Raw genomic sequence first — 26,123 nt, 5'->3', positions numbered from 1 at the left:
TTCTCAGACAAAAATGCATCCACTTAACTGAAGCCTTATTTTTAATCATGCTTTCTCTCCACAGAGTTTATCCCATGAAACAGCACTCGAAGGGAATTGCTGACAGCTTGTGGAACGGAGTTAAAGTGATTGTAGCAAAATAAAACCTCGACAGCAGCAGCACAAGTATCAATCAATCTAGAAAAAACTTGCATGGAGCTGTTGAAGAGTAGGATGTGGCTCTGCAGAGGAGGGCTCTTCCCTTTCATTTATATTGAGATCTGAACTTTATGCTCATGAGGAGAAGCGCAAGTGCAGAATGTGAGTCACTCAGTGTGGTCAAGCAAGTCAGAACCAAGGGCTACCTTAGAAGACAGAAGTGCTCTTCAAAGAAGGATAGATCTATCTTTGCTTTGTTGCCATCACTGGGAACTGAGAGAGAAGTCAAAGCCAAACTGGAATAAAATGCCAGCTAAGGGAAAATACTTCTTTAATGAAAATGAAGACTGCAAGATAACAGATCCACTTTATGAGAAGTATCGCTACACGAGCCAGCAGCACCCGCTTCTTCTCCTGCTGCTCTTCATTGCAATTACTTTCTGTATTACGCTAATTATACTATTCTTTGTCATGCATGTGAGTATAACCAGGGTTCTCGGTTTGTACAGTACATTGTGTGAGGTAAGAAAGAACTTGTATCAAAGCTCACGAAACTCACTGGGCAAAAGTTTCATTGGGCTAGAATAGTGTAACCCTTACTTCAGGTTAGTGGTAGTTGTGTCCATGGGAGTTACCAGCATTTTGTGTGTGTGTAAATTCTAACTTCAGATTCAAGAATATGAATGTTTTTAAAAGTACAGCAAACTAAAAGGTGAAATAACATATGGGTTCCTTGGTTATGAATTCTTGTGATTGATTTTATAGGCGGCAGTTTTTAGAGTTTAATTGTTTGGAAAAAACTATTATGGAAACTCCTTTGGGATGGAAACAGTAAAATTGTTAAGTTAGCCGGGAGTGGGATCACTTTGCTATGTGACAGATCCAGGTTTAGGGAATTACTGCTTGTGGGGGTTAGGAAAAATATATTGTGCCAAAATCTATATGTGAACAGGCTACCAGCATCATTTGTTGGCTAATTAAGGAAATAGACGTAGGGTTTGGAAGGAGTGTCTGCTTTTCTTAAATAGAACCAAAGAGTCAAATTCACAGGTGGTAAAAGGGAAAAGGAGCTGGTTGTAAAGATAGTGATAAAAGGGCTGGTAAATCCTCCCTGTCACTTTTTTACACTCCTCTTCAAGTGCAGGTTGAATCAGGTGTTCAGAACCGAGGACCTAGACTGTGTACCCATGATTTGTGGTACTTCTGGAGGGAAGTTGATCCTGAATTTTGCTAATCACACTCTCCCTCCCTTGTTGTTCTTACAAAGAACAGTAATAATGACTTAACAATTTTCTTTACTTTTAACATAATTTAATAGAAAAACTATGCTCTGCAAGTATTAGATATTAATAAAAAATGTTAGTGTAATGGATGGCATTCCCTAATATTAGCAGGTGAAATTGCAGAAATAAGTTGGGGTGTTTTTTCTTTTAGTTTTAATAGGGAATTTCCTGTACCTGGGATTCTGAAAACATGCATGGTCCCACATATAACATGACAGAAAGTACATCTGCATAGACATTGCTGTAGGAATAGCTTTTTATCTCTAATGTAATATGGTGACATCATAGCTGCATGGGTGACATTAGACACACCATTAGGTTTTGCGCTTATTAAAAGGAAAGTTCAGTACTAATGTAACACTTTTGTTCTGCTTTTAGACGGAAACACGTCCTCATCTTGCTTTCATTATTACAGTATGTACAGCTCTTGTAATATTTGCAGTCATGTACTTGCTTGTGTGCATTGAATCCTTATTTCGGAGATGGCTGAAATTATTTGGGATTTTGATTTGGATCTGCTTCCTGACCATAGGATATGTGTCAGTTTTTGGAAGGGCAGATACCCTTTCATTCTATGCATGGGAACAGGTATGTATTTCCTGTTTGATGCACTTACATTTAGAAGTGGTAATCAGTATATATTTGTTCTTAAAATTGTAATGATATAATATTTATTCCATTAGTTTTAGGTTACTTCTTCCCCAAACCAGTTATATTGGATTATAGGATAACACTTTTTGTTAACTCTGTCTGTCCCTGATCCTGCAAAGACTTATGTGCATACACTGCTTAAAGTTCAGCATAATCACATTGACTTCACTGGGACTACTCCACACAGTGTGTAAAATTAAGCATGTGCCGAAGTCTTTGTAAGATCTTGGCCTTATGCTTTTAATTTAAATTACACAAATGAAAATGTATTACTTGTCATGAATGTACCTTAAAAGTAAATTATTTCTTTCATAATTCTCAGTGTTTTGATAGGTGCTGATTAGGATCCTGATTACAAAGTGGTGTTCAAGTAATTTTTTAAAGAACTCTATAGCTGGGTGTGCCTAGTGAAAGTGTTTTCAAATCAAGTAGAGAGGGTGAAGTGAACAATAAGAACTAATGACACATCCTGGCATTGCTGGGTACGGCTGGAGTTGATTACTTGGTATCTCTGACCAGAAAACTGACAGTTTTATGAAGCCAAAAAGTCATTATGAAGCCTGTAGGAAACTCCTCCTAAGCTCTGATAACATAAGCAGAACAGTTTTTAAGAAAAGAAAAATTACTTTTTATCTAATTATACTGACCCTTCCCATTCTGTCCATCCTTTTCTGAATAATGAAAATTAGAAATTATCTACTAGACAATCAGAATGGATTTCCACTATGAATGCTGTCCAGCACAGTGATATGTTGACTGCAGACTTCAGCTATTGCAGCTGTACAACAGTTAAAGGTAGCAACATGTATACTAGAAAGCCATAGATCCCCAGGTTTATTGCTTCAATTTCCTCTGGTGAGACTTTGCCTTCAAAATCATTCTACTTAGTAGTGAAATTTTAATATAAAATTTATGGGGGGGGGGGGGGGAATCTCACCTTAGACATAGGGAAAATGATGTTAGTTGTTCAGGGTGATTGTTTTTTCCCTGGCTTTGCTTCTTTAAATGTTGCAAGACATAATGTGGGCTGATACCTTTGACTTTTTTTTTTTTTTTTTTTTTAAATGTGAAGACCATATTATAGGAGGTCAGCTGGAACAGGATTTTTCTGCCTTTAACCTTCTGATGTGACTGTGGTCACAAGTGAAGCTTGTGTGTTTCCTTATCTGGTCTCCGTTTGTCCATGTTACAAAACCGTCATATGGTATTTAGAATTTGCCATGAGTGAGAATCTCCCCAAAGGAGGCTGATGTCTGGAAACAGCAGGAAGCTGGGGTTGAAATGAAGCGGGAGAGCTGAGTGGGCAGTCTTGCAGTGTGTTTGTCACAGTACTTGACTCAAGTATTATCAGGCCCCATATATAGGTACCATAGGCTACAACAGAAGTCCATAAATATGGATTTAATGGTAGACTTTAATAGCGCTTTCTGAACCATTATGCTTTAGCAGGCCAATGGACATTTGTAAACTCTTTAACTGTGCCTTCAAATGTATGTTTATATGCAGTAGTGATTACTCTGTTGTATCAACTCCATGAAGGATTATTTGGTTTTAGGGTCAATAAAATATCAACCAAATAAACACATGCAAGCTGTTGATATTAACATTATAATAAGAACTTAAAGCACTTGCGAAATTTGAAATGAAAGGAGATAGCTTCATCCTTGCTTTGGACTGTTCTTGGTACATAATTCAGATGCAAGTTGTGTCATGTCATGTCTGTGGTTATAAGGTCTGCAGTATATCTGCTACTTTACCAAAGGAGAATGAGACAAATTAAGGGTCAAATGTCCTCTTTAAGCTACTGGTTTGGCTACATTCGTATTATAATTTTATCCAGTTTCCTCAAAGCTTTTATGAACACTACACTCCTTGTGATTTTAATTGTTCCATTGAAATGTCAATGCTAGAGGATGCAGCCTGAAGAAAAGTCAGAATGCTTGTTTCCCCCCTTGCTCTGCAGTGATTTTTGGCTGGCACCTAATAACAGATTTTTCCCTTTTTCTTTTTGAAGGTGCCATTCTTCCTGTTCATAATCTTCACAGTTTATACCATGTTACCCTTTGGGATGAGAGATGCTGTCATCATCAGCATCCTTTCTGCAGTGTCCCATATTGTAGCCCTAAGCATTGCAGTGACACTATATTCTGAACCACGCCAAAAACTCACTACGTTTCAGGTAAGGAAATGCTATTTGTTAGAATATTCAAATGTCTTAGGCAGCATTTCCATTAGAGATGGGAACAAACTGCAAAGTTCAGATATGGATGCAAGCTTCCACATAGTTCAAGGGTTTGGGTCCACCTCATACACAAGGAATTATTCAGTATAGCTACGTGAAAAAATCCACACCCCTCAGAGACAGAGCTATACTGATGTAACCCCTGGTGTAGACAGCGCTAGGTTGACAGAAGAATTCTTCCATTACCTAGCTGTCGCCTCTCAGGGCGGTGGATTACCTTCGGCACTGGGAGAAGCCCGCCTCATGGGGTAGGTAGTGCCTATACTGTAGAGCTACAGCAGTGGCGCTGTATCATTTTAAATGCAGACATGCCTTCCTTTGCACGCAAATGACACCCATTGGTAACTACTTACTTTTTACGTATGATACATATCTGTTTTCAACACAGATGAGGAGACAGAAAACGAAAGGGACAACAAATTTAAAAAAAAAATCTTGGGACAACATTAAGAATAGAATTTTAAAAAATAGTGAAAGTTATTTCTGTTAGCATTATGCTTTCCAGACTATTAAGAAAAAGCTTAATGTTTAAGGTGTCTTTGATCATAGACCCTCGGAGATAGGAAAAGTGTAACTTTATGTGCAGTTTAGTTGCATTCAATCCATGGTTTTAGAAACTATGCTGCAGCCTTCATGGAGGATTTTACATTAAAAAACTCCTAGTTACTGGAGCGTATTTAGTAGCAGAATAAGTCTATCAAATGAAATTCCCTTTTTGAATGAATGAAATGTTTTTATTAGTGACTGGAACAAATGCACTGGCGTCCCCTAAAACTGAATGCTATACCTTTTTGTGATAAAATTGTATCTAGGTCAGTGGTTCTCAAACTGTGGGTCGAGACCCCAAAGTCGGTCACGACCCTGTTTTAGTGGGGTTGCCAGGGGTGGCTTTAGACTTGCTGGGGCGGAAGCTGAAGCCTGAGCCCCACTGCTTAGGGCCGAAGCCCAAGGACTTCAGCCCTGGGTGATGGGGCTCAGGTTACAGGCCCTCCTGCCTGGGGCTGAAGCTCTTGGGTGTTGGCTTTGTCCCCCCGCCCGAGGTGGTGGGGCTTGGGCTTTGACGCCGCCCCCCGGGTGGCAGGGCATGGGCGGGCTCTGGCTTCAGTCCCCCCTCCTGAGGTCGTGTAGTAATTTTTGTCAGATAGGGGTCGCGGAGCAATGAAGTTTGAGAACCCCTGGTCTAGATCACTCTGCAAAAATGTGGAGTTCATGAATCACTGTATTCGTGTCCTCATGTTGCATGCTTCTCCAAAAAGAAATTGCAATTTGTTGAATAAACGTGTGACATATATTAGTCACATTACTTAATATACTTAAACTACTGGAAGTCACTCTGATACCATGGTGATGAATGCAGTATAAGAACAGTAGAATAGAATATTAGCACTCAAGACTACATGTGATTGGCTGTATAGTATAGAATACTATAGTATAGTAAGTGGCCCCATTTGACTATAAGACAAAAAATAGACCTGTAGCCAAAAGGTAGAACCGTGATTTCAAAAACTGATAATATTATGGTAAGTTTCATCCTGCAAATAACTTTTTTGTGTTTTTTATAAAGATAACTCGTGAAATTCTAGAATTTCCTGAGATATTTTCCCATGAGAGAGCTAACCCATATAACAAATTAATATGAGAAGCAGTAAATTACTAGATGAAATAAGTATGTAGTAGTAAATATAAACAAGATATCAAATTATCCTCAGGTAATCTAACGTAGTTATACCATGGACATCTGCGATTTGCAGCTGTCCTTTTGGAGATCTTCTTTTAAGAACAATCTTTTTGTTTGTAGTCTGCCTTGGCTATGCTTATCAGTTTTTCCCTGTGATCTTGTCTCTTACAGCTGCAATATGTTTTCATGTATCATGTGTTTTGATTATGTTTTAATTTTCACAAACAAACATTGTTAGATTATAGTCTCTCCCCCCCGACCCTCCATTGCTACTTTATGCAAATTTTCTTTTTGCCCCTTTTAATTTAATTTAATTTAAACTTGATTAGCACAGTTCAATACTAGCAGCTTTGTTAGGATTCTAAGCACATCATCCTTGTTTCATTATTGCATTTAAAAATAATTAGATTTTCTATTGCCTCTCACAGCAGGGGGAAACATTAATTATTGGTGGAATGACCTAATGCTATAGCCTTTTGACTATTTTATTGTCAAAGGGACATCACCATTTAAGTTCAGCACAGCCATCCTCTATTGAAAGATAAATTAAGTCTTTATGGCGCTGCCATTTAGGATATTTTCAGTTACTAAGGGAAGGGATGGTCTGTTACTTCTAAAGGAAAAGTTTTTTGATTGGTATTTACTGTATTTTCCCCACCTCCTGAAATACGCGAGCCTGGTGAGGATTTTGCATGAGTGACGGGGAGTGTAGGTCAGACAAAGGCATTTTGGAAATTGATGAGCTCTTTTCGCTTAGAGCTAACAGTCATTTTACATGTCTTAAGGAACAATATGGGAAAACACTTACTACAGTTTCCTTCAATTTATTTGCCTTGTGAATGATGTGTGCTTTAGATATCAAGCTTGTTTACAAGAACATGCATCACGGATTATGAAACTGAATTGATGATAAAAATATATTCCTTTCCATTTGTACTTTGTATGGTTAAATCACTATGTCAGTAATACTAGTGGCCTTCATTCAAGGACTTGAAGTGAATATAACTAATTTGGGGGCACCCTTATCAAACAGCAAAAACACCTATTAGTGCACTCCTTCCCGGCCACTTTCTTTCCATTCCAAAGCCATGAATCCAGTGTTCTGTCACAGTGTTGGAACAAAGGTACTGAAATGTAGCCCTGCAGCTGCACATGATCACTCTACTGTAATTAAAGAGAATGCAAAACACAAACCTGAATTTGTTTCAACTTACTCAGGAGAAAGCAAGCGCTTAGCACTACTCCTTTCACTTACCAAGAGGAAGAGAAATCTTTTATAGTGTATTTTTGATTAAGTGTCAGAATAAAAGAGAGAGGGTGTGCATGTGTCTGTCTTGGAAGGTGAGGGAAAAGATGTGTGTTCCCTAAACTGCTGGGTTGGTGTGGGGGTGGTGGTGGAGGGGAGAGGTAGCAATCTGACAGTTCCTAACAGCGTATGGTATGTACCAGCCCCACCTTGTCAGTGAGTTTCCACAATCATTTGCAGGCGCCGCCACCAGTCTATCCTTCCACTTTGAAAAAAAGATAAATAGCTAGAATAAGGAGGGCAAGCACTGTGATTGAGGCTCTCTGCATATTTTATACATGCATGTCATGTCTCAGTAAATGAGGTAACTCATGACAACCTTTTTTCCTTCCCAGACAAATGCTTGTGGTAGAGTGAGGTCACTGCTCTTTCTAACATTTGATACTCATTTCATTGTCAGCAGCAGATCTGTTTTCAATACACTAATCACAGTCCAGGGCAGCTCCTGTGTATTAAAAGCTCCCATAGGAATGGAATCAGAGTCTAATCTAAATGACTTCACTAACTGTACTTGGCATACGTTTTCAGAAGTGGCTAGTGATTTCAGGTGTCTCAGGCCTTGTCTACACTTGAAATGCTACAGCGGCACTGCAGTGCTGCCCGGAACTCTGTAAATCCAGGCTGTTTCAGAGCAGGGATCGAAAGGCATTTGAGAGGCCCAGAACTCTTATGGAGAACAGCCTTCCAGCAGCCTCTTCTCTATTATTTCAAGGGGAGTTTAGTGGCCCTGCAGACTGCAACTGTGGCAATGTTCATAGGGAGAGAGAGGCTCTCTCAGGCAGGTCAGGAGGTTTACACTGAAGTGGAACAGTAATTACATGTTCATGTTTTGTTTTTTCTTTAAGTAGGAAGAATATCTTTGGGGGAGGGGGGAGGTTGTATACATGGAGGGTGGGCTCAGTGTTGGCCTAATGGGAGCAGTGTTAAGTCATGCTGCGTGCTTTTGAAAATCCTACTTATAATGGACTGGGGAGTGAAATAATGTAGCTTAATTGGTGTTTTACTTTGGGCTAGATTTCAGATTTTGAGACCGATGTAATAAAACCCAAGCACTTGTTTAAAACATTTCTAACATGATGCCCTACCCATACTCGATATATCAAACATTTTGAACCCAACATTTGTAATCGTTTTAGGATGAAAGCGAACAAACACCAAATACAATATTTTCATTTCCAGTGCAAGTAACCACAAAGTGACTTCACAGCAACTGGAGCTTTAATTCTCTTAACATTGCCCCTTTATATGTGTGTGTGTGTGTGTGTGTGTGTCGGGGGGGGGGGGGCGGTGGCTGGGGCTGTAGCTTTTAGCCTATTTTAGTATTGAAATGTTTGTAAAATTGTTGTTATAAATTGGAAATACTGGGTTATCATAGTACACAGCATCCTTATTAATACAATTCTCTTATAGTCTCTGAAAGTTACTCTTCCTTTGTTCCTATCTGTGGGCCAGATCCTGCATGTTCTTACACAGTTAGTATTTATTATATGCACTGTGGTAGCACCTAGGAAGCCCCAGTCACGGACCAGAACCCAGTTGTGCTAGGCAATGTACGAAGTACAAAATTACGATCCCTGCCCCGAAGAGCTTCCTATTGAAGTAAGTGACTTCCATGGGATTGCTTGTATGAGTAAGGGCTGCTCCCAGAGATTTGCAGGATCAGGCCCCATAGTATAATCCTATTTGGAAAGCATATAAAACTTGGCCTTTTTGTGATTTTAAAATGATTTGAGAGAAAGAGAGAGAGAATACTTCAGAGCTGCAACATTTGGGGGAGGGGCAAAGAGGGAGAATATATATATATGGTCCTGATACAACAGCCAAAACCAAAACAAAAAAACACCTAATTCAGATTTTGGCTTTATAGATGGATGTTCAGATTTTAAAATTAGCTCCAAGGAAAAAAATCTTGCCATAATAACCTGTGGGTATTGCCCTACTCCATACTCGATATATCAATATTAAAAACAGACCTGCTAGAAAGAAGCAGAAGTTGGAAGGTACTCTTCCAGAAATATTAGCTGGCGTGGATGACACTGGATAGACCTGAGAAGTCTCATGTTTGGGATCTTTGCTACTTATCCCAGCGCCCTGTTTTCTATGGAGTGGAGGCCTCTGCTGCTCTACCTCTCCCCTACAAGGAGACATGAGGAAAAAAGTTACTGCTGCTTCACCGCCCATACAAGGCCTCCCTGGGTTTTTTGGGTGATCCCACCCTTGAATAATTCCATGGCCAGCATCGGCTGCAGCCTGTAGCTTTCCCATGTTGTAGCAAAATAAAATAGACATGATTGATAATGTGGCTGCTGCCCACGCTTTTCTGAATAGCAGCAGTGGAAATTGACCAAACTTTGGTTAATTTCACAACCTTAAAGGCTAGACAATTTTAAAAAAAACAAAGATGCTTGCATTCTGCAAAAATGATTGCTGTAGCCCTATCTTTCTATTGCAAGCATGGAGTTTGGGGAGAACATTTCCCACTTGTCCTTGGTTAATGGATTTTTTTCAAGCCCGATCAGTTGGATTGCACCTGTCCAAGAGGCAAATGTGGTCCAGTTTCAACCTTATAGCTTGCCATCAAATGGATTCGTCTATTAGCTCCTGTTAGTTCAATATCCTCCTAGATAGGCCAGTTCCTCTTTGATCTTTAGAAGTTACAATTGAAAGGTGTAATTGCCGTTTTCTTGAGTCATGGTACCTATTAATTCTTCTTCAAATGTATCCACTTGACATGGTTAATTTTCTTTTATCAGTTATTAAATCCTGCCCCTTTCAAACAGGGTCTCTTGACCTTCAGATGTTTTGCCAAAATAAACTTACCTATGATTTCCTTTATTTTTTTCCTGGTAGCTCCAGTCAGGTAAACACATAATTTTAAATTACTACCACTCTGGTATTGCTAAATGAGTTCAGGTAACACCTGTCCTAGAAAGGGCTCGTTGACATGCAAATAAAGTTCATGCTGGGAGACTGTGAAGTGCTCTTCGTTTATCGTTTGGAGTAGGATACAAAATTAGATGAGTACATATACTGAAAGGATTAAACCCGCTATAACCTGAGCTGTGGTTACTTAGGGCGCAGCTACACTAGAGAGTTGTAAGCTGTCTGATGTAGCTGCTCTAAACTGACAGGAGAGAGCTTTCCCATCGGCTTAACTACTCCAGCCCCCGCAAGCGCCAGTAGCTATGTCGGTGGGAGATGCTCTCCCACTGGCATAGCGCTGTCCACATCGGCGGTGATGTCGGCGTAACTTATGTAGCTCAGGGGGGTGATTTATTCTCCTCCCTGAGCGACATAAGTTATGCCGACATAAGTTGTAGTGTAGACCTAGGTGAAGGCATATCCTGGTATTGTGAGACTGATTCATTTGAGATGAAGAAATCAAGGCACGCATTTTCAGACATGTACACCGAAGTGTATGACTGACAGAGAGCCGGTAGCACTTTCTTGCCCTTCCCCCCCATATCTCTCCCTCCTAAACACCGTGAACAAACATGCTGTGTTGGATCAAAACTTGCCTACCTCCTGAGGTTTGGCTTTATTAACCAGGTAACTTGGGGGGAGAGGGGGGGCTGCGAGGGGTATAGCCACCTCAAAATGTGCTTAGATCCCCTGTAGCCACCCTGTAGCAGCTCCCGCTCTCCCGCTGCCCAGCTCTGAAGGCAGAGCGGAGAGAGGTGGCTGCTGGCCTGACACCCAGCTCCAGCAGCAGAGGAGAAGAAAGCCTGGGCGGGGGGCTGGGGTACCTGAAAGCACCCCCGGCGCATGTCTCTGCCCTGGGCAGGTGGAGGGTCTAGGGTTCCCCATAATGGCCCAGACTGACCTGCTCCAGCCCAGACTCCTGGGCCCTGCCCCCAGAGGTTGCTGCTCCCTGAGGGCTTTGGTCCCCCAGCCTGGGCGGCTCTTGCTGGCTGCGAGCAGCTAGTGCCCCAACCAGCCAGGCCAGGGGGCAGGGCCATGGAGAAGGAAGGGGCCTCATGGCAAGGAGGGGAGAAGCCCACTCCATTTTGTGTCTGGTCCACCTGAGGCCCCGCATCAGGAAGTGGTTGGCGCCACCCCTGGGGTAACTCAAAATATAAAAACAAACTCCAGCCCAATCCCTCCCCCGAGACTTGGCTGTTTTTCCAAGGGTTCCTTTCAGACCCAGACCCTAGAGTCATCTCTCAAAGGGGCGACTTCCACTTCTCGTCAATCAAAGGTGGAGTTAATGAGCCACGGCCGTCACAATGAGTCAGCAGCATTAGTCACTCCTTGTTTGAACACTTATCAGGTGCATTCACAGAAGGACCCAGCTACTCTGAACAGTTTCAGATGTGTCCATGTCTGATGAATACATACATGTGTACTGTGGTAACTTGCATGTGCATACATGCATGTACTTCTGGCATAGGTATGTGCCCATGGAGTTTTCTATGCCTAAATCGTAGAGTCATAGTTGACAGCCAGAAGGGACCATCAGATCATCTAGTCCAGGGGTGGGCAAACTTTTTGGCCTGAGGGCCACATTGGGGAATAGAAATTTTATGGTGGGCCATGAATGCTCACAAAATTGGGGCTGCGATGTGGGAGGGGGTGAGGTCTCTGGTTGGGGGTGCCGGCTCTGAGGTGGGGCTGGGGATGAGGAGTGTTTGGGGTGCAGGAAGGTGCTCTGGGCTAGGATTGAAGGGTTTGGAGAGCAGGAGGGGGATCAGGGCCGGGGCAGCGGGTTGGGCGTGGGGAGAGGCTCAAGGGTGCAGGCTCCAAACATCGCTTACCTCAAGCGGCTCCCAGAAGCAGTGTCTCCGGCTCCTACGTGGCCAGGCGGCTCTGCACGCTGCCCCATCCGCAGGTTCGGCCTCGACTCTGCGCCCCGGCTCGAGCACCGGAGTGGGGCCGAGCCGTGTGGTGCGGCCCCCTACCCAGCAGGAGCTCACAGGCCGGCTTAAAATGGCTCGCAGGCCGCAGTTTGCCCACCCCGATCTAGTCTGACCTCTTGTATATCACAGGTCACAAGCACTACCCAGCATTTGCACACTAAACCCAGCAACTGAAATGAGACCAAAGTATTACAGCCCGCAGGAGACTAAACTAGTATGTGCCACAGGGAGAGAATAGGAGTGACTGAGGTGCACTGAGAGCCCTGCAATGCCAGGGAAATGATTGAGATACACCCAGATCATGCTGGCAAGTGACCTGCACCCCCACACTACAGGGGAAGACCAAGATGCTGCAAGGTTGCTACTGCCCGTCCGACCTCGGGGAAATTCCTTCCCAACCCCACATGTGGTGAACCGTGAGCATGTGAGCAAGAACCAGCCAGCCATGCAGCTGAGAGAGAGAATGCCCAGTGCCACCTTGGAGCCCGGGCTCGCTCTGCCTGATATCCCATCCCCAGTCAGGGCCATTGTTGATGCTTTAGAGGAAAGAGACAAACCCTCCCCCTCGAGTGCATTGTGGGTATAGGGAAATCCGTGTCTGATCCTTGCAGTGGTTAGCTGAAAACTTGAAGCATGAGCTTTTAGGAATATAAGATATAACCTGGAAGTGATCGCTAGGGCTGCCTGACCCCTACTATTCCGAGCAACCCTGTCCTACAGTTGCACTCAAAAATTTGTCCAGCTCTCTCACAACTAATGAAGTTAGCTCCCAAGCTGTTCCAGAACCTCTCACCTCTGATGATTAGAAACCTTCTATTTCCAGCCTGTATTTGTTCCTGGTCAGTTTATACTTGTTTGCTTCTCTACTAACTTTGCCCTTTGGCTTAAATAGCTCTTCGCCCTCCCTGGTGGTTACCCCTGTGATGTACTTAGAGAGAGTAATCATATCCCCCTGTTAGCCATCTTTTTTGTGAAGTTAAAGAAACTATAGTCTTCCAGTCTCCTCTGATAAAATAGGCCCTTCATTCCCCTGACCATCCTAGGAGTTCTTCTCTGCATTTGTCGAGTCTTTAACATGGGTGATCAGAATTGTACACATTCTAGTATTCTAAATGAAGTCTTATCAGTGCCTTGTACAATGGCATTAAATACCTCTCTCTCTACTGGAAATGCCTTGCCTGGCACATCCTAGGATCAGATATGCCCTTTTCACAGCTTCATCATATTGGGAACACGTGCCCCAATGGCAGGCACATGTCTGCAAACATGGGCCTTAACTTATGTGACTGAATCCCTCTTGTGTTTTAATGGACTAACATGAGTGAGTTAAATAGAAGCACGCATGTTGTTGAGTTAGCGTCTGTTTAACACACACACAAGTTGGCTAACCCAAAGTTTGGTGGTGGTTTGCTTGTGTGAAAGGATGGGGAAAACTTGAGCTTTTTCTTATGTTCTGGACAAAAAACATATTAAGTGACTTCAATATAGAATATGAATCAAACTCTTCTGCAGCACTTGAATATTTTTCTTCTCTTGCAGTTACTTGCCAATGCTGTAATTTTTCTTTGTGGTAACCTGATGGGTGCATTTCACAAGCATCGGATGCAAGATGCCTCATGGGATTTGTACAGATACACTTTAAAGTGCATTCAAGTCCGAATGAAACTGAAGATTGAAAAGAGGCAACAAGTGAGTAAAAGCCTCTATTACATGAGTTATGTGTTTTCTTTTGGGCGATGTGTGTCTTTTTTTCTAAGTTTGTGACTAATGCACACTGAAAGGCTTGATCCAATTCCTATGAAAACCACCTAATGTCAAAAACAACTGTGCTATTGACAATAGAGAGGAGAAATTAAAGGGAGAAATTGCTTCAGCAAAGTGATTTCTGCAGTCTGTGGAGAAGAACGTTGGATCAGTTCTGAGTGTGCTCATTCTTTGAAGGATCTTATGATCCTTTTTATTCCAGGTAAGCTCTTCAGAGTATTGTTGGTTTCATTCCTCTGAGGGGAGCAGCAGATGACTTGAAAGCACTGATACTCCTGCTTTTCTTTTATTCTTGTCCATGGACACTTCTTCCCTGGTCAGAGGTGTAATTTCATTACCATGTGTTTGTTTGGGCACATGGGACAAAGCTTTATTGATCTCCGATTAGCCGAGCAACATTAGTAATTTCTGAGGAAAGGATTCCATTCTTGCCAAAATTAAAAGGCTCCACCTCAATAGCCTTGAGTAACTCGGTTCTTTTAAGTTGCGTTAGCATTTTGGCAATAGAGTTTTCTATTTAAAGTCTCCTATCCAGTATTTGAATTAATCAAATGCTTCCTCTAGCAAGGAAGGCAATTAAATTCTTCACATCATGCGCTGAGAATTCAGGTGGTTTGAATATTTTAAAGTCTATTACCTCTACAGAGTGAGCTTTTGAGTCTGACCTTCTATCAAACGATGCTGGAAGCCTGCTGAGAAGAGGGAGACTGCAAAGAAATGGAGAGAAGAATGTTTGTTTCACACTGACTGGTTAAGCTCTGCTTTAGACCCTGTTTAGTCTGTCTCGAGTGTATGCCTCAGGTGATAGGCCTGGCTTCCTGCATCTCACTCGGGCGGAGCCATGTGGTTCCACCACTCTGGGACTGGATCTCTGGCCTGCAGCCCCTATGCCCCACTTCCCAACTGTATTAACCCAACAGTGTAAGGATTTGTGGGTCTAGACTCCAGGGTTGTGGGGTCTTGGGCAACTGATGACTCCACTGGAGAGCCAGGCAGAGCAGCATCCAAAAATTACTGCAAGGTTAGGCACAGCAGGAAGTACTGCCTGAAGAGACAAGAGCGACAGAACCCTGCAGCTGCCTGATTGGTCAACACCAACTATTTAAACAAGAAATCTGCCCTAGGGAACCATCTGAGCAACAATGCGGACTCCGGCTTCCTACTGCTAAAGACCTCTCCTTTTGCCCCATTGTGCTCCCAACTCCTGCCTTTTACCCTGGCCCAGCTTGACCTTAGCACCTGACTCAGCTTGGTAACTAGTCGGACTCCTGCTTTGGACCCCATACTGCTTTGAAAGTCAGTACCCATTTCCTGACTCAGCTTGGTAACTAGTCTCGACTCTGGCCCAGTGGACGCTACTGGGCCAGCCACCAAACAAGCCCAACTGTGAGCGGTACCTGTAAGACTCACCCCTGCGGCGCCTCCTATTGGTCGTCCTCAGGAATTAGCTCTTTGACCCAGGAGCGCCCTCTGCAGGCCAGTGATCCGCTTGCCGTTGGCCCCCATGTCCCTCCCAGGACCCCGGTGCCCTTGTCTTGAGTGCTGCCCCACTGGCAGTACCCCACTTTCTCTGGGTTTCCCCACCCACTATCCCCACTTCGCCTCAGTTTTGGCTACTGCCCAGTCTCCATCTAGCCCCCGTTCATTGGGGCAGACTGCAGTTTCAGCCACTCATCATAGGCAAAGGGGTTGGACTGGCTGCCTTTACCCACCCTCAGGCTGCCCCTTTGCAAGCCCAATACCTAGGTGGGCCTAAGACTAGGTCCTGCAGCCTGTGGAGTTGCTGGCCTAGGGCTTCCCAGCTCCTAAGGCCTTTCTCCAGCCATGCCTCACTCTAGGTCCCCAGGTGAGTTCCCCAGCAGCCAGGCCTGTCTCCCTCTCCAGTCAGAGAGAGACTCTGTCTGCTTGAGCTCCTGGCTCAAGCCTTTATAGGGCCAGCTGGGCCCTGGTTGGGGCGTGGCCCCAGCTGAGCCAGTTTTCTCCCAATCAGCCCAGGCATCTTGTCCTTCCACAGCCCTCCTCCAGGGCTGTTTTAAACCCCTCAGGGCAGGAGCGGGTGACCACCCCGCTACAGCCTGTGACAGAATAAGCTTGCAGTGACACAGAAACTGCTTCCTCAAAACAAAGCATTTGTTCACCCAAAGGTACGAAGCATACAGAACAAATGTATAAAACAAAAAAGACCTATACATGCATATCCCCTTACTTACCCTGAATTTTTCCTTGCTAGCTTTGGTAAGCTCCATTTAGTCCAGTTACCTCCATCTCTGAGTTAGGAAAAACAGACAGCTTGCTGCTGTTTGTGTCTCTTTCTGTCAGTATGTGTCTCTGTCAGCATGTTGATGGCTCACTCAACCCTCCTTCCTGTGTAGGCCAGCATCTTTAAGGTTTTAGTATACCCGTTGATGGAAGAGTAAACTTTGCTAACCTGAAGGGAGCCAAGCTGGGGCATTCTCCAATTAATAGCTGCCCACATTTTCCCCTTAAGGCTTTACCTTTGTCATTGTTTTAGTTGCTGTTTGCTTCCCCTGAACAGCCTCCTTTGTTGCCTTCGGACAGGATAATATCAAACTGGTAAACTGAGGTGCATGTAATATTTTAAAAAATAATGTATACACTCATAACTCTCATTTTGAGAGCAGAAAAAAGAATCCTTTATTGAAAGCTGGAGCTGCAACAATCAGAAACTGCTGAATAAGGAGACTTCTTTTTTATCTTCCCCCAATCATTTTCTAAAACACTGAGATTCCTAACATGGCATTTCAAATAACTTTACATTATTAAATCTTTTTTTCTTCTTAGGAAAACTTGCTTTTATCTATACTGCCAGCTCATATCTCAATGGGAATGAAACTAGCCATCATAGAGCGACTGAAGGAAACCAATGACGATAGGCAAATGCATGATAACAACTTCCATAGTCTGTATGTGAAAAGGCATCAGAATGTTAGGTAAGTAAAGAAACTTGACAAATGGTTACATTAAGACATGCTTCTGTCTTTTAATACTTGGTCTGTTTACTGATGGTAAGAAGTGTCATGGTTGGGATCGGACAGGCTGAATGAAGAGTTTATGTTCAGATGCTCTGAGCACATCTGCCAAGGTGAGAGGAGAGAAGAGAACTGGATTGAAGTTATTTTGCCAGATTTGGGATTTCTTTTTTTCATTGCAATGGTAAAACCCCCCAATTAATTATCCTCTTTACTTGTCCAAATCCACATACTGGGCTGTTTAAAGTCAGGTTTTTTTAATGTGTTTTCATGCAAAAATGAGCTTGTTTGAAGACTGTCGGCCCTAGACTAGCATGTTGTATTTTAAATTTAAATAAAAACAAACCCAAACACGTTGCCGTTAGGTCACTTCTGTAGTTGATTTCCAAAGAGAGAGAGAGGTGCTCTGTTAGAGATCTTCAGTATTGAACCACAGTGCAATTAAATGTCCATATTTGTATTAGAAAACAAAGATAATTAAAATGTGACTAAATAGTGTGTCCTTGTCCAGCATCCTGTATGCAGACATTGTAGGATTCACTCGTCTGGCTAGCGACTGCTCTCCGAAGGAGCTGGTAGTGATGCTGAATGAGCTCTTTGGGAAGTTTGATCAAATTGCAAAGGTAGGTGTTGCTCTTCATTATGTGAAGGTGGGTAAATGCCACTGTTAGAAAACAACTAGCTCCAAGCTCCTGGGAGTCAGTTCTCCTGCATTTGGGAAGTCTGGCTGATGCAAAACACAGGGTAGGAAGTATCCACTGGAGATTCTGCCTGACCCGCTAGTAAAAATCCCAGCAAAAGGCAAAATTGATTTAAAATTTTTTAAAAGAACCAGGAAAGCTATTTGAGTGGCAGGAGGAGGGTTTGTGGTATAAAACCAGGCTGGTTCTCTGGGATTTTACTTTCAGCTCTTCTACTGAATCACTGTGGGTCTCTGGGTGAGTTCCCTAACTCTTTGTGTTTCGGTTTACCCACCAGGAAAATGGGAGCAGTAATACTTATCTGCAGTACCTCACAGGGTGTTGCGATGCTGAATTCCTTAACATTTTAAAAATGCTTTGAAGACCTCTAAAGAGCACTGTATGAAGTGCAAACTATTGGGATATTTTAGTTATGTAATACAGCAATAATATGTAAACGTTGGGAACTGTACAATATAAAACCATGCCAGAGACCATGTAGCATGAAAAAGGGGTTTGTGCTATTTGATTAATTTTTTTTTAGAGTGGAATTATATTTGCAGTATAATGTAGTGATTGAGTTACATTATAGAATATTTTGTCCTGTTTTCTCTGTAATTAGTCATTTGCGTATATACAATTTGACCTTAGGCTGGCAGAATGAATCATTGTAACATCTGCTTTTGATACACTTTTATGAAGCAAATGGGTAAAGAATTTCAGAACAATCTATCTTTGAATATTGTGCCAAAAACGTCAAATTAATATAGCTAAAGGGGAAACGATGTTGGTAAAAATACTGCTTGTGATGGTATGGGCTGTCTGCCAGTGTTCTCAAAATTACTTTCTGTCTGTACCTACCCTGTTTCCCCGAAAATAAGACAGTGTCTTATATTAATTTTTGCTCCCAAAGATGCGCTAGGTCTTATTTTCAGGGGAGGTCTTATTTTTCCTGGAGCTTCGGGGCCTTATATTCCGGGGTGGCCTTATTATCCGGGAGGTCTTATTTTCGGGGGATGCCTTATATTACAGCGAGAGGCAAAACTGGAAGTAGGTCTTATTTTCGGGGAATGTCTTACTTTCGGGGAAACACGGTATGATAGATATGGAACAAATTATAAAATGTGGATTGCAGTGTCCATAAAGAACACACCTATTAAAACTGAAGGCTCAGAAATCTGGAGTATGTATGCAAATGACTTCTTGCCCTAACTTGCATAGTTGATAATCACGTCTGTAAATAAAGAGGTGTTTATCGAACGTCCTGATGACCAGAACTTAAAACTGTAGCATAGAAAGAGCTTGACGTGCCTAGGAACTGCTGTGTTCCTGGCTAGCTCTGGTATCTCCCTGGTCTGCTATTCAGCTAACTCTGGCAACTCCTTTAAAGCTGGGCCACTTGCCCCTCCTTGTCCTGGACTGGGTGGAAAGCTGTTGAGTCCTATCTAATGATTTTCCTATTGCCAGTGTTATAGAGCTTCAAAAGAGTAAAGCTGCATTTTATTTTGTCCTGTAATGTACAAGAAGTAAATGCCAGCCAAGTTCTGGTTCTAGAAATTTATTGTTGATGAAGAATAAGGAAAGAACAAAGCCTGGCTTTCAGAACTCCCAATCCTTGATTTTTTTTAGAGATTGTGGTTTGATTTATAAACTGAGTATATTTGGGTACAGGTAACTAACTGAAGCATAGTTAGAAGAATTTAATGGGGTTGGAAAAATCTCATTTAGTTTGTAAAGTTCTAAAGCTTTTCGGGAAGTAAGCAGGAGAAGTTGTAAATTCTAGAATAGGAGATTATGCTGCTGTTAAAGTATTGTGTAATTATGCTCTAAATAATTGAAAGAGACGAATCCTTAACAAAGTTATTAAATTAAATCTTGATGGATGTGGGCAAATTAGATTGTTGAATGTACTGTATCCCTTGTGCTAAAATAGCATACATTAAAGCTTTGTAAATAATAATTGATCTTTTCCCACACTTCTAATTGTTCATATAGTATTTCCAGGAATTGAGTTGTAATTACGGCTTTGCAAGCTCTGGAGAATAAGAGGGTCATACTAACCTCCTTATAAGAGCTGTATTTTTGTATGACACATGGCTTATGAACACGTGGCTTGATATAACTGTTACTTCAGTTGCATGGGTTTTTTATGCCACAGGATAAAAATAAGTAAAATAAAAATAGATTTTTTTAATGAAAATGAATTAAAAGGATAACTATGGGCATTTTGTAACGGTTCTTTAGGTTGAGAAAAAGTAACATCTGAATTGCCTTTATAAAACAGTATTATTTATTTTTGTATAATATTTCATAAAAATAATCTCAAAATACTCTACATCTGATTTATTAATATAGTTTATAGGTTACCTTATGTCCTGTGATTAGCATCTGTCAATAGGAAGGCTCAGCTGAATACATACATATTTTGAACTTCACAAAATTGTGGAAATGTTTTAATTAAACTTTCCCCAATGTTGTTTTGCCTGTTTGCATTTAACACAGTAAATCACCCTGATGTTTTTGTGATATTTTGAGAGACCAGTAATATGGCTGCACAAACATTCCCAAATCAAGTTTTGATATTTTTGAAGCAAAACCAATTTTCTTACAAAATGGTGCAGAAATGTCAGCAAAATAGGAGTGATTTTAATTTCACAAAGAAATGCAAAAATGCACAAAATTTGAGCTGCCTTAATTTTGTTGTGACTATTTCACCCCTTCTATGCAAAGGTTATGCTTTGAGAAAAATGATTGAGCAAAAAAAACGGTGATAGATTTGGGTTACATTTAGATTATTTTATTTGAGAGAGGCATAGCTCCCATAGGGTAGTGTAAACAAATTACTCTGAAAGTGGGGTTTGAAATGACTCTGGGAGTTGAATCAAACCAGGCAAAGATAAGGAAGTAATAACACTCTCATTTTACAGAAGTGAAACAGAGAGAGAGAGAGAGAGAGAGAGAGAGAGAGATTAGATGACTTGCTCAAAGTCCTATAGTAAGCAAGTAAATGGGATAACTGGGAATTGAACCGAAGCCTTTTGAGTCTCAGTCCAGCACCTTAACTGTAAGACCACATTTCCCCTATAAATAGAGCTGGTACATAGGTGCCTAGCAGCTGTCATGGCTATAGTGAGAAGATGTTTGAGCATGATGGGTGTTCTAATCTTACAGGACAGCCTTTGCCTTCGCTTTCCCAAGACATTGATTGAAAGTATTTAGCCTAAATAAATGTCTTAGAGCAAGACATCACATTTAATCACCTTTGCCCTTCCAGGCCCAATAATAGGGAGTAGTTTCCATCCTGCAGTTGGCAGGCGGGCATTCTCTTGTGAAATTGCATTGCTGCTCTATTGCTAGAAGTATCAAAATTGTGGTTCATGCTGGCCTCTCTCTTCAGGCAACTGAAAACATCCTCAGTAAACTGTTGGGCTGAATATCCAGACCCTGGTTCCTTCCCCAAGCCTTGGCAGGTCCGGTGACAACACACAGTGCTTTATCCACTAGAGCAGCCTTGCAAAATGCGTCAGTCAGGGCAAGTAATTTATTGTTGGCTTCCAATTTATGAAAAACTATTGTAAAATGGCAGACAAGCAGATTTTGTCCCTCTGGTGGTAAATTCCATGACAATTATGCAGGACTACGTAACTGGAGTAGCCCCATAAGTAATAAAGCCATCTCACTGACTTCTTTCTGGTTTTAATTTTATTTTTGGTTTCGGTAACACTCAGGAATTAAGCAGGTAACAAGAAACGTCACTAACAAACCTCTTTGAGTTTTGAATGTAAAAGGAGGGAAATTGTTTTGTTGCTTCAACCAGGATTAAATGGGGCCTAACTTTTCTCAAAATGACATTAACAAGTGATGTCTCCTGTGTATGTACTCTGGATACGTACTGATGAATATAAGCAGTGCTTTTTTTCCTGTTATGTTTCTTTCTCCTTATTTTGCAGGAAAATGAATGCATGAGAATAAAAATTTTGGGAGACTGTTATTACTGTGTCTCAGGCCTACCTGTGTCCTTACCGGTTCATGCCCGGAACTGTGTGAAAATGGGACTCGACATGTGTGAAGCTATAAAGTATGTACTGAGTAAAAAGGGCTCTTTAACCTATAGACACTCAGAAAATAAACAAGCACCTTAAAAATGTAGGGCTGGGATTTTTTTTTAAATTTTTTTAAAAAGGTCATGAAGCCATTGGATAAGATCATTCTTAGTCTTTTGTGTGGACAGTCTAGAATGCATTCACTAACTATTGTATCACTTAAGCTGTTTCATTTTGCATGTGTCTCGTCAGAATGTCTCCAGCCTCTTTTCTATGAACAAACTATGTATTATGAGAGCAGAACATCATGGGTCTCCATGGCTTATGTAGGAAGGAGATGAAATCAGAAGAGAATACAATGCTGAATGAAATACTTTGAGGCCAATTTATTATTTTTAGTTATACATGATTTATCATAGATCTATAAAATCAAAAATTGCGAAGTCTGCTTGATGGTGTTAGTATTCCTTTGGGCTCGCCTGCCTGGTGCAGTAAAATGCATCAGAGGGGTGTAATTTATAAAGCACTCTGACATGTTGTGCTTAAACTGCCCCATATAGACCCTGCTGGAGGGTCTACATTAACATGAACTAGACACCTTTTAGAGCATGCCAGCAGGATCTACACAGGGCAGTTAAAGCACTCTGATGTGTTGTGCTCTACAAATCACACCCATCTAATGCACTTTGACAGTGCTGTGTAGACAAGCCCCCCCCCCTTTTGTTTTTGTTTAAAAAAGTTGTTTCCTCATATCTAGGGGCAGTCATCCCCGCCTTTTATTATTTCTATGGCTTAGAACACAAAATGTATTGAGGAGGAGAAGAGGGTAGTGTACCAGGCCTGGTCTTGCATTCCTTGTGTGCAGAAGGAATGCAGATTTGGATGCACAAGGAGTGCAAGGTCAGGTGTCAAGGTGATAATGCAAAGGTATGGTTCCATCCCCACAATAATGTGGGATTCTGTAATGTTTCATTCTAAGGTTACATAGTGTGAATGAATTGACTGCTTATTACGTTCCAGCATCATCTCATGTTCAGGCTTAAATTTCAGTGGTGAAGGTAATTAAGCTATGTTGTTGCTTATATTAAAGAGAACAAAGTTGGCTAGGACACCTGAAGTTATTGCCAACTCTTTCAAATACTGCCATGAGACCACCTACAACCTCTATTAACCCCAGCATGAATGGAAAGGACATGTATTTAAGAACACTTCACAACATTTAAACTCTAGCAGCAGCCTAACATCCAAATAACACAAAAATGGTTTGTTTGTGTGTAAATTACATTTAAGTTCCTAGGATTTAATTCTCTTTTCTTGTATATTTTAGCTGTGACAGTGCCAAAAGTTGGCCTAACTTTGTACCCCTTGACTTGAGTAGGAGCAGAGTTAGACCACTTCCTATGGCTTTGACAGTCCCATCTTAAGTTCATATTTCTTTTCATTATGAACTGAGCCTTGTGTGTATTCTAATCTTAATTGCTGCTCTGAATCGCTGTGCCATGAGCTGAGAATCAATCCGTTTGTCTATCCTTTATTTGGGAGACCATAGTAATGGTATTATTCGATGCAATAAAATTAGAAAAGCTTCAGATGCACAAATCAGAGGAAGTCTCCATAAAATCTTTGGATACTTTTAATAAATCACCACATTTTTTCCCCTCCTGTCTTCAGCAATTCTAAGTTTCACATCTGCTTTTTAGTGAGTGGAGGAAATCTGACCTTAGTAAGTAATGTATATATGTGGGGCAGATAGCTTATTTTCTGATTTTTCTCCCCTCTTTCCCTTCCCCCCCTAAGACAAGTAAAAGAAGCCACTGGAGTGGACATCAGTATGAGAGTTGGTATCCATTCTGGGAATGTGCTTTGTGGCGTGATTGGACTCCGGAAATGGCAGTATGATGTGTGGTCTCATGATGTTTCCTTAGCTAATCGTATGGAATCCTCAGGAATACCTGGGTAAGAACGTTTGTTTTGGCTGCTGCTTCAGTTCCACAACGACAGTTTTTATATTATTTCAATATTTCTTTATATTGTGTTGGGCCTGGAATCCATAACTGTGCTGCTGCACTTATTTTAACCAATGAAGGTTTGAAATGGGTAAAAATGTCTGTCCACTTCTACTGTGAAAAATGTTTGTCTCTTGATAATTTCTCACCTGATCCACAGAACTCTGATCTTATGTGAGTGAATGCTTCTTATATAGCTCTTGACCTTCCTTGCATCTCTGAAACTGTTTTATTATATGCTGACTGACTTGATTCAAGTTGTACATAAAGATATATTGTATCTGTATTTGTAAATTTAGATGAAAACACATACACAGCTTCCGTAGGCAATACAAGGCTGTATACTTACTTAGTGTTTCTACTGATGATTTAAATCAAGTGTGAATGATACATTTATTTAGAGAGAGATCCAGAAAACCAAGATAAAAATGCAGCCTTATGATGTATAAACAATAGGTTTGTGTGTAATTTGTCTATATTAATAATAATAATAATAGCACTTTACAAAGGAAGGTAGTAAGCATGTTTATATATTTTTATAGTGGGAAAACTGAGACAGAATAGCAACTTAGTGTTTTTCTGTGTTGCAGTATATGTAATATTTGAAATTGTGTTTATAAAATACCCGAAATTCTGTTTTAAAAAGTAAAAAAAAACAAAACGAATAAAGATGGCCTGGGCTTGCACACACTCGTATTATTAACTATTTGAATTACAGTAGTACCTAAATGCCCCAACTGAGGGCGGGACCCCTTTGTGCTGGGCTCTGTACGTACGTGTAGTAAGAGACATGCCCTGCCCAAAAGAGTTTAAAGTCTAAACAGATCAGATAAATCAATACTGAAGAGGGAACAAAGGCATGAGGAAGTGCAGTGACCTGTCCAAACTACACAGCAGGTGAGTGGCAGGGCTAGAAATGAAAGCCTGGTCTCCTGGCTCTCAGCCAGTGTCCTAGCCAATGAATGATGCTAACTTTGTCTAAAATGGATTAGAACAGCAGTTTTATTACCTTGAGTCAGATGCTCTTTTGTAATCTAGAGATACACTCATGGGATTTTAGTTTTGTAATTTACAGCGCTATCTCACAACATGATACTTTATAGATGCTGCTTTCAGAGAGAGAGAGAGAGCTCTATGGACAGGATTTAGCGAAGAAACTTGGTTTTTTCCCCCAGCCTGTACAGGACCAAGGAAGTTGATTCTATCTGTTCCCTCCTCCACCCCAAATGATTCTGTAATTTTCTGGGGGCTTTCGTAGCCTGTGCAAATCTAACAATGTTTTGTGGAGTGGCAATTATATAAATCTACGATTGCCATTTAAACCCTTAAAGCTCAGCTCGGTCTTGAGGGGTGGTTCCTTGTTACCACCTGCCTGAGTGACTACAGATCGGTTACCAGTTGTGGTGGTGACTTGCCAGCCACAGAAGAATCGAGCACACTGCTCGTGTGCTGGGTTGACTCTGCAATGCTAACAGGAGTACAGAATTGTAAAGTGTTTTTTTGTTTTTGTTTTTTTGCCTGTGACGCAAGCTAGCATGACTCTGAATACAGTGAGGGAATCAGAAGGTGCATTTTTACCGTCAATTTTAGGACCATAACCACATTATAAAGCTTTGATGGCTCTGTTCCCTTCTACATGCTTATGCTTAACTCTCTGTTAAATATTATGACTGGTTTAGGTTGGCCTGCTTGTGCTGAAACAGCACTGTGTAATACTGCACTTTCTATACTGCCTAGCACTGGGTCGTCATCGGGTTCAAAATTTACACTGCTTGGCTGAAGGGGACATTTTGTGTCACAGGGGTTATGGTGTGGCCTCACAGGGAGGCTGCTTGTTACATAGCGCCTGTGAAGAAAATACAGCGTGGGTGAGATTCCCATAAGCACACAGTGTTGGCTAAGCTTGCTGTCACTGCAGTCAATGGAAGTTTTATTTCATTGGGAGCAGTTAGGCAGACACTGAGCACTGTGGAAAACCCCACACTATAACAGAATTATATGCAAAACTGACCATGTTTGCTCATTTTACTGTAAGGTGTGGTGTTTCTTTTTTGTTTTGCCATCTGATTTTTTTCTCACTACAGTGTAATAGACATTGCAAATAATCTGCAGGTGTATTCAGTTTTTAGTTTACTGGTTTTTAGTATACTGGTGAAATTTTATTTATGTGCACCCAAATATCTTTCCATAGAAAAATGGCTGAGCTTCTGACCTAGAGCAGAGTTATTTGTACCATAGTAATGTGACCTCACTTCTTTTCTGTGCTTCTGAATAATTTTTTAAAAGCATTTGGTGTTGCTGAGCTGGTTACTGATGGCCATTTCTGCATGTGACCTTTGAAATGTCACTCTTCTTGTAATTTCACTTAATAGCTTTTTTTGTTCATCTGAAGAACAGGCTGACTTAAGCAACATTTACTGGTTTATGCCCAGCCCTGCAAACCTTACTGCGAGTAGCCTCTGCCTTCAAGGCTGAATGAGGAGGGG

The 26,123-nt window shown here is 41.5% G+C and overlaps 1 protein-coding gene across 1 annotated transcript in view; it reads left to right on the top strand.

Moving 5' to 3' along the window:
- Positions 1 to 444: 444 nt before the first annotated feature.
- ADCY7 (adenylate cyclase 7) overlaps positions 445 to 26,123 on the top strand; it is a 57,028-nt gene continuing 31,349 nt past the window's right edge. The window contains exons 1-8 of the mRNA XM_024209214.3: positions 445 to 606; positions 1,800 to 2,009; positions 4,087 to 4,251; positions 13,694 to 13,843; positions 16,721 to 16,869; positions 17,420 to 17,531; positions 21,539 to 21,666; positions 23,429 to 23,587. Of these exons, the coding sequence (XP_024064982.1) occupies positions 445 to 606; positions 1,800 to 2,009; positions 4,087 to 4,251; positions 13,694 to 13,843; positions 16,721 to 16,869; positions 17,420 to 17,531; positions 21,539 to 21,666; positions 23,429 to 23,587 (1,235 nt within the window). The remainder of the gene's footprint in view (positions 607 to 1,799; positions 2,010 to 4,086; positions 4,252 to 13,693; positions 13,844 to 16,720; positions 16,870 to 17,419; positions 17,532 to 21,538; positions 21,667 to 23,428; positions 23,588 to 26,123) is intronic.

Source organism: Terrapene carolina, unplaced genomic scaffold (genome assembly GCF_002925995.2).
Source record: "Terrapene carolina triunguis isolate 2854851 unplaced genomic scaffold, T_m_triunguis-2.0 Scaffold130, whole genome shotgun sequence".
Taxonomy (NCBI): Eukaryota; Metazoa; Chordata; order Testudines; family Emydidae; genus Terrapene; species Terrapene triunguis.
This window is presented reverse-complemented; position numbering and strand designations above follow the sequence as displayed.